This window comes from Rosa rugosa, chromosome 5 (genome assembly GCF_958449725.1).
Source record: "Rosa rugosa chromosome 5, drRosRugo1.1, whole genome shotgun sequence".
NCBI classification, from domain to species: domain Eukaryota; kingdom Viridiplantae; phylum Streptophyta; class Magnoliopsida; order Rosales; family Rosaceae; genus Rosa; species Rosa rugosa.
Genome location: NC_084824.1, coordinates 4,020,666 through 4,030,000, shown reverse-complemented (window position 1 = coordinate 4,030,000; position 9,335 = coordinate 4,020,666). Strand labels below are relative to the sequence as shown.

Below are 9,335 nucleotides of genomic sequence, written 5' to 3'. Positions count from 1 at the left end.
TCTAAATTATTGATATATATATATATATATATATATATATATATATATATATTTTTTGAAAGGGGTTATATATATATATATATATATATATATATATATATATATATATATCAGTACATATTAATTTCACGAAAACTTTTTCCTCGAAAAGCATACTCAAGGGTGAAAACTATTGCAAGCTTTATACGATTTTGGATGGGGGGATCCAAAGTTTGGACAAAACCCTAATGCCCGACCCATAATGTTACGAAACAGATGAGCAGGGGGTGCACTACATTGCCAATCGGCATGTCCCTCTGGGAAAAATATAAAGCAGGTGAGAGAGAGAATGATTTGGTAAGCATCTTTGGTGGGAGGCCAACATCGATCTGCAAAAGACTTCGTGCTTGTGCTCCGTTGCCTTCTTACGTTCTCTGCCGAAAGATGTTTTCTTTTTTTCCTTTTCCTCTTGGCCTTTTCTCTTGGCTACGTAGCTTACCTTCATAGTTATATTTCCACATGCCATCACCGCCCTTTTTAATTTTCTTGATCAATACCAAACAAAACTCCATCACCACCCAAAAAGTTATATAAACAGTCACCAAAGATAAGACTAAGTATAGGCAGAGCCGCCCCTACTAATTCTTCATCGTCATCTTCATCATACCTGACTCATCTCCATGTGAAGATGTACAAGCTATAATTTTATGGTCGAATACCAATCCCTTCTTTGCAAATTATGCTTTGTCAAATTAGGGATACAGATTAAGACCTGCAAAAAATACATAGTATTTTCCCTGCCTAACATAGAAAGGCAAAAGCCTCATGAAAACCCCACTCTATCTCCCTAGTCTACTATATAAATTAGTCGAGTCAATAATAGCTACAACGGAAAAAAAATGATTATATTTGGGGCATCCACTACCCATTTGACCAGTTTGGCGTGCAGATAATTTCCACGCAAGGTACCTTAAACTTAATCCAGGCGTGATTTTATCATGTCATCACCCACCATATTAGCAACAAAATTAGACCCTAAGCTAAAAGTTAATCACCACTAGCTAGGATGGTAGGAAGATGCATGGTATCATTTTAACATTATCCTTCAAAAGTTGAGTCTGGTTTTCAAATGATTCATTGTCACTTGAAATTTGAGGGGGTGTTTGTGCGTGTATTGTGCATGTAATTACTCTAGGTATGGTCACCTATAACATCGGATGATACTGATACTGATACTGATACTGACTTGACATGGAAATCCACAAACTTCATAGGATCATGTTGTTCTCTCTATCTTTGTTCTAACTAGTTAGTAAATTATCTCTCAATCACAATAATATGTAAAGAGGTTTTTCGCCTATAATATTGGATTTTTTTTTTTTTTTTTTTTTTTTTTTAAGGAGAAATGGATTAAGTGATATTAGTTCCTCGGAGACAGACAATGCAGGGCACTTGTCCCACCCTCAAACCCGAAGGTGAAGGGTCTGCCCCACTCTGGGAACCCACCGCCCGTCCCCCAACTCAATTTATTAATAATAAAGAAGAAAAATACATTGTCCAAGAGAGAAAACAAAATTAACAGCGAAAGAGAAGAGAGGGAAACTTCCCCCTCATGAACAAATCTAAAAGAAGAAAAAATCAGCCACATAAGTGAAAACTGGACACACGAAATATGCCAGAAATTCGCATGCGCCTGCATGTAGATGCTTATGAAGCTTAACTTTGCGCACGACCTCCTGGGAATAAAAGCCTCTGAGAAGGTGCGGGCAAGAAAGACAGACGAACCTAATCATCTCAGCAACCTGTGAAGCGATAATTTGGGAGTCCCAAAAAATCCGCCTGCAAGTACCTGTGAAGCTCTGCAGGAGGGCTAGGATACCAGGTAAATGAGTGTTTTGAAACACCTAAGTTTGCCATCTTATCTGCAGCTGCATTCCCTTCCCTAAAAATATGAGTTCTACGAAATTGCATTTGCTGAATATAATATTGGATGATACTGACTAGACATGAAAATCCACAAACTTCATAGAATCGTGTTGTTTTCTCTATCTTTGTTCTAACTAGTTTGTAAATATCTTAATTAGAACCGTTCATGTTTTAAGAATTTTGTGAAGGTTATCCTTGTAAAATATTAATTGCATATAAATCGTCTGGTCATCTTATTGCCCTATACATCGTTTCAATTTTACTTGATGGATAATATTTGTCAAAAATATTTGTGATGACTAAAGGATTTTTCGATATGAAATCAAGGATAAGGATTATGACTATTGAACCATATTAATCGTGGTCCCGATGAGGATTAGTGTACTTAATTATCTTTTGTGGGTTAATTTTTCAATAGATTCCTCTCTCTGTCTCTGTTTTTTTTTTTTTGATAAGCTCTCTCTGTCTCTCTATCGAATCACATTGTTTGGTTAACCTTTGCATCATATGTATTACTTTAATCGTTGAACTTTGCTACTTGATGACAAATAATAAAAGTTGTTATAGTTATGAATTTTGGACTGCTTAAGTATTTGGATATAAAGTTGATGTTAAGGCTTGGATTAGAACACTGGCTTTTTGATAATTAATTATTTTCAGGAAGCTGTTATATATATATATATATATATTTAAAAAAACTAACAATATTAACGATCTACAATAGTCTAAAAGGGATGTCAAGACACCCACACAGCCGGATTAGTACACTGGCTTTTTGGTAATTAATTATTTTCATCCACGTAGCCGCAATGTTTACTCATAAGGTCCATCAAATGGTACTATTTAGTTCATGGGTTAACTATTCAATATTGGTAATGGAGAAATATGACTGAGAAAGAGACTCAGACCAAACCTTTATTTTGGTGTTTTCTTCTCCATTTACCAAGAACAGGTCTGAGTTTTATTTCAATGTGATATGCATATTTTTGTAGCTAGTCATAGTCTTGATTTCCCAATAGAGACTTGCAGATGGAAAGAGTAGTATTCTGGGCAACTGCAACTAATTTTGGACACTATCAAATTGCTAAGTCCCCCTCAACCAATAAGAATAGACTTGCTGGTAGGTCAGATCTCAGTGCAGAATTTAATTGTATTAAGCAAACTCATTAATCCAGAGTTTACTCTAGGAGGTTGTACACAATAAATACTTGCCAAATCAGAATTAATACTTGTATCTATATTTGTAATGAATCTGTACTGCTGGTCATTTAAAATTGTAGCTGCAAGTTCCACACCTTGTAACTAATTAGCTTGACAATTAATCACATTACCCCCACCATTTTTGGGAAGGTAGTTGACTCTACCACAGTGCTGCCCATGGAGTTTTTATTTGTATTCAGAGGCAGACCATGAGAATGATATAGCATTTGGAGGGGCTTGAAAGGGTGGGCAACCATTTGAGTGAAACTGGGACAAGCAGACCTAAGTTTTGTTCTTTCACCAAACCAAAATTCTTTTACTCAAAATAAAGCAAGGACTAAGAAGCATATATAACCTTTTCAAAAAAAAAAAAAAAAGAAGCATATATAACTTCCATAATGTCATTGACTATTAGGTAACCATTAGGGTGTTGCACCAAGAGGTAAACCATGCTTAGTTTTGACCACCCCACTGAGCTAGTTGATGAAATTTATCTCTTCTGAAATTTATATCTACCAGCAAAATAGCATTTACTTTATAATGTGAATCAGAAGTCAGAACCAAATTGAGAATTGGGATATGGTGTCGGCTGTGCAGACCAATAATGTTATTGGTGCTTGAGAACAACAAGCATAGTGATTCAGTGAATGAGAAGAGAATCTGGAAAAGCAAAGATTACATTAGTGAACTTGCTTTTCTGTTACTGATGTCCTTGGGGGATTCAGGGAAACCAAAACCTGCTATATCATCAGTTGGATAATAGCTGAATTATAAAACAGAGGGAGGGAGATGCCAGGCATAAACAGATGAAGTGATGATGTATGATGCACCAACTACATAGAAGCTGGGATGATGTATGAATTGTTGCAATAGTGCTATAATTTTGGTTTTTTGGATAGAAGAAGTTTACTATATTTATTATTTAGCAAACCTTCACATCAATTATTTCCTATTTAAATCAATAAAAATGAATTATAAATGGAGGGCTGTGTTCATCTTTCCATTTCAAAACTCCCAAAAGTCACTACAGAATCTCAACTAATTTTTTAATGATTTTTCAGTACAGAAGTCTTGGTTCATCTTACATGAGCATTAACCCGCCCACCGCATTAAAAATGACCCTTTAAGCATTTCAGTTTCATATGTCAAGTTGTTGATTAAATTAGACTTTATCCTTAACCATATACAGAAGATAAACCTGATATATAATAGAAAATAAAGCTTATAATAAATCAAATTGGAATACATTAATCCTTTAATCTTGAAGAGTTGTTCAAAGGGCATGTTGCTCGCCCAAGGCAAGCTAATAACAACATATTAAAAGTTGAAATTGTAAACGCTGAATCTGTTGGATTCAAATAGATTGACATATGGTCAGTTTTCATCAAGGAAAAACCTACGAGACCCTTTCAGAACATGGACTTTAAACACTTCTGACTAGTATACAAGCTGTATAAGATTAATGTCAAAATTATTAGGCACCACCTGGTAAAGTTTACCACAGTGAAGGATTGGACAGACCGAACAAAGATGAAAGTAATATGTTCATGCTCGTTTTGTACGCCTTCCGACTTGAAGAGCCAACTCGGTATCAATCTTGAGGGAGATGTCTAGAGCTTTAACAGAATGTGTCAGTGCACCACTGCAAAAATAACAAAAGCACTTCACAGACCATACCAACAACACCATAAAAAATTCTATCATTATATGATCCCCAGCAACCTATTGCACTGAGATGTTCAAAGTGCAATCAATCATACACTTGGTTGATTCTAACTTCGAGTCATATATCCACCTAAAGTAGTGCATCTCTGCAGTCCAGTTTTGCAGAAATGTCACAGCTTAAAGGCTCTACCAATATCACAGTAGCAGGACAGCATATTATGCCCAAAAGGAAAAAGACAATATTTGCTTAAAAGAACTCCACATGACAGATTAAGCATCAGTCATGTCAAACTTCTAAAAGAACTGTTCTTCCCATGTTGGTTATTCAGATAACAGTTAGTGGACTGATTGAGATTAGGAGGAGCTGCGTCATTACCTAGAAATGTAGTCCACTCCTGTTTGTCCAATTTTGTGTACTGTTTCAAGAGTAACATTTCCAGATGCCTGTAGCAGTGGAATAGATAAGTCAGAAATTAAAAGGGACTGGAAGTACAGAATCAAATTTATGCAACCAGACGCTAATTTCAAATTCTGAAACAGCCTCTAGTATTCTATGGTAACTTTCTCATTAAAGCATAAGGGTTCGTGAGAAAGTGGTTTTCAAGCGAAAAACAAAAAAAAACAAAACAAAAGAGAAAGAGTGAGAACTGCTTATCATAGTTTTAAAGAAAGAGGCTTCAAACACAAGAGTGAAATGAAAGAAAGAAAAAAAAAGTATATGTTAGGTCTGTGGATTAGCTTCAAACATCCATAATCAGTCTAGGTGACAACTCTTGTTATGTCTATCAGGAAAACAAGGATGATACCTCTATCAGGATTAAACCATTAAGAAACTGTATAAATAACTCTAGGCTACCTCTGTCTCAAATCTCCCTTTAATCAAATTCACAGCTTGTTCAAGCATGCTGACGTCAACATCACCATTTGATAGTGGTACAACCATATTGTCCAACATTATCCGGGTCAAGGAAGTCTTTGTTTGAGATGCATAGTCCAATACTTTGTCTACTTCTTCAATTGTTCGGGTCTCCACCTGGGAATCAAACCAAATTTTAGTAATCATGGTTCCTATGAAAGCTGATCCTGTACATATGCTACATTGGTGAACATTTATGAATGTTAAGCATCATAAAGCGAAGACAAATAGACACAGAAATCTGAGAGATACAGAGCTACAAATTCTGTTACGATTGCATTGGAATTGTAGGACACAGAACGTGTAAGAACTTGGCAACAACTAGGGTTGTTGTAATCACGAATCTTGAAACATTACCTCAACCTCCATCTGAAGATTCCTTTGCTGAAGATATAGGTCTACAGACTTAAGGGCATTCGTGATGCCTCCAGCTATTGATATATGATTATCTTTTATCATTACCATATCAAATAACCCCATTCTGTGATTTTTCCCACCACCAATGAGTACCTGCAACAGCAGTTTTATACAAGGTTGAGAAAAAAATAATATGCCACCAGCAACAACATATTTGTGGTGTGTGTCTTGATGTCTAATAGGAGCAAGGGAAAGATCTATACCGCCCACTTATCTACCAAACGTAAACCTGGAGCAGTTTTTCTCGTCTCCAAGATACATGCAGGGCTTGCAAGATCTGCCATCACCTGCAGATAACACAAATCCCTCACACATCCAACAAATACATAACATTAATACACATAGTATAACTCTTAAGTTATTAATTCCTCATTTGCATTATAGACAAATACATAGTATAGGGATAGCCAAAAAATGAAGATCCACAACCTAACATGAAAGAAGTGGCAAGTTTTGTTTTCAATTATGAGTCATGATGTTCTAATCCAATATATAGAGGTGAAGTGGCAAGTTTAGACATGTATCAGTCACAACTGAAACAGGGATTAAATCTGTATCAGGATTTAGAAAGAACTAAGCAATTTCTTCATAATAACACTAACCTAAATCCTTTTAATCAACTTATGCAGAGAACTTTATAACAGGGAAGCCGTACTCCACTCTGAATACCTTGCCTCTAACATGGTAAAGTCCATATCACTTCTTTCATAAAGAGGAGCTACAATAAGTATTGGTCTGTGGTTCTTTTAAGGGCGCCCTTCTTTTAATGAATATATAAATTTGATTATCAAACTCTTCAGAGTTCTGAACCATCATGCCCCATATTGAAATAAATGAGCATCCATCTTTGCAATGGCATGCCCTTGTTATGTGCTCAACGTGCAGCAGCATTAAATAGGACATCCCATCTATTGATTTTGTATATAGGAAATATAAAAAGGAAACATGGGTACCTTAGTTAAAGTTGCTACTCCACTCATCCTCTGCATAAAATTCAGTACTACCCTCTCAGCTACAACAATGCTGTGTGCTCTCCCTGCATATCAATCTGTAAGACTTCTCATGAAATTTTGAAAAGCTCCTAAAAAATTTCTTCAGATCCTGAGTTACCATAAACTTTTCCAAACTCTAAGCCTTTATGTACGGAGTCTCCATCCTTTTGTGACCACTCAACCTGTATAGAAATGTAAACCAATCATGCCAGGACACATAGAACAAAAACATTCAAGCACACAAAGTGCAGTGCTTATATACCTTTAGAGTGGGATCAACTTGATAAAATACCATCTCTGCAAGTGCAACTCCGGCAACTATACCATTCTCCTTTGCCAAGAAGTGGGCTTCTACTTCCATATCATGTGGAATGGTAGCCAGACATGTCACGTCGCCTACAATTAAAGCAACAATCTTGCTATAATATGTTTTGAACAGTAAATAAGTCTTGAAGATCTCAACTTTCAAGAAAACCAAAGAAGATTTCAACCTCGATCCCCAGCGTCTTCAGCAAGGGCTGACTTGATGACACCCAACAAATCATAAGTCGGATGTGAAGGAGGCTTTATCGGTAGGGATTCAAATGACAAACCGGGCTTTTCAGCTTGAACTGCAGACATTCTAACGATCTGCCTGCAAGGGTCCAAACAAGTCCACACATTCCAAATCAACAGTCTAATATGCCACCAATGATCAACAGAAACACAACTTCTGAACAAATGAAATTAGAACATTCGGACATGTTTGAATCTGTCAGCTATTATCCATTCCATTAACTAATTCCAATCACATAGTTTCTTCTATGATTCACATTATGGCAATGTTATTAAGTACTTCACCACAACAACATCATCACCATTAGGCAGAGTAGTAATCACTCATGAAAAACTTGCCAAAAGCATACGCTGTTAAATTATCTTTCTTTACAAGAACAAACACACACCCTGCTGAATTGAAATCTACTGAAGCGACCATGCAATTGGCAGAGCAAAACTAATATTACTCAGCTGATATTGGGTACCTCAAACTTGGTAACTTCAAGCAAAGCTTTAGACTTTAGACAAGAAAGAACCCAATTCCACTTGAATTACAGCAAAACAAGAGTGACCATAAAAAATTGAGGTGGAGGGTGTTACCTGATAGGAGAGCGCAGGCGGGTGGTGAAAGGAAGGCCGTAGAGAATCCCAGTTGCCGGGTAAGCGTTGCACGACTTTTGCAGAGGGAAAGATAAAGACGAAGAAGCAAAGGCCATCTCCATTCTCCAACCCCCAATAAGAAGTCCAGTTCAGTCCAGGCCTTTCACTTTCACTGTCACTGTCACTATCAGCAGTCTCCAACTCCAACCCAACAAAGAGAGTTCCCAACTTCCCACATTATCACATTTAGCCCTATTAATGTTGCGTTGCGAATTGCATGATTAGCGTTGTAACCCCCTAATTTGGCACCACACGGTTTTGGTGCTTAAAGTGCAATCATGCATAAGAAAGGGGAGTTTATTGCATGAAAAAATTTGAATAAGAAAGAGAGATCGATATAGTTTGGATGTATCGCCGAGTAATCTTTAAAATTTCATGCGTTATGGCATTATTTTTACAATATGCGTGAATTTGCGAAACATTGAAGTATTAAACGAATTTTGTTTATATAATTCAATGTAAGCTCTTCATTCATATGAGTATGATTTTTAGAATGTTTTCCAATTGATAGAACACTAAAAAATTGAATAAATTCTTTATGAATTTTATTGTTTATGACTTTGAAAAATCATACACAAAATTTGCATCGTTATTTTTTTGTTCCTTCAATTTGAGAAATGTATCAAAATCATTATTTTAGGGAGAAAAAAATTTTCATAAGAAAATAAAAACATGCGATTTTAGTGAAAAATTGTTTGTTATAGAAATCATGGTTTTTTTTTTTTTTTTTAAATTATAGCGTACAATGTTTACGGAATCAGAGCATGAATTACGGAGTTCAGTTTCATGTAAAATCAAGCTACATGAAGAAGTAATAAGATGTGACTTGTATGAGAAAAGAAAATCTTACTTGGATATGTTATTTATTGCATAAATGATCCATCCAACGACTGTGGCCGACTAAGTGTTTGGTCATTTGACTAAGAGAAAAGTAGCAAATGTCAAATGGTTTTGGAATCTATTTTGCAAACAAATTACAAAAGGTAGATAATATATTAGCATAAATAATATCGGGTCCAGATCAAGGGACATCAAATTTTACA

General features: G+C 35.9%; 1 protein-coding gene across 1 annotated transcript; it reads right to left on the bottom strand.

Annotated features, from left to right (window-relative positions):
• Positions 1 to 4,333: 4,333 nt before the first annotated feature.
• LOC133712677 (quinolinate phosphoribosyltransferase [decarboxylating] 1a) lies at positions 4,334 to 8,480 on the bottom strand. Its single transcript, XM_062138783.1, has 10 exons — positions 8,233 to 8,480; positions 7,587 to 7,729; positions 7,358 to 7,491; positions 7,214 to 7,277; positions 7,057 to 7,139; positions 6,307 to 6,390; positions 6,044 to 6,196; positions 5,627 to 5,803; positions 5,147 to 5,214; positions 4,334 to 4,747 (listed from the first exon to the last, which is right to left on the bottom strand). Exons 1-10 carry the CDS (start codon positions 8,352 to 8,354, stop codon positions 4,651 to 4,653), a joined length of 1,125 nt encoding a protein of 374 aa, XP_061994767.1. The 5' UTR covers positions 8,355 to 8,480; the 3' UTR covers positions 4,334 to 4,650.
• Between the last annotated feature and the right edge of the window lie 855 nt (positions 8,481 to 9,335).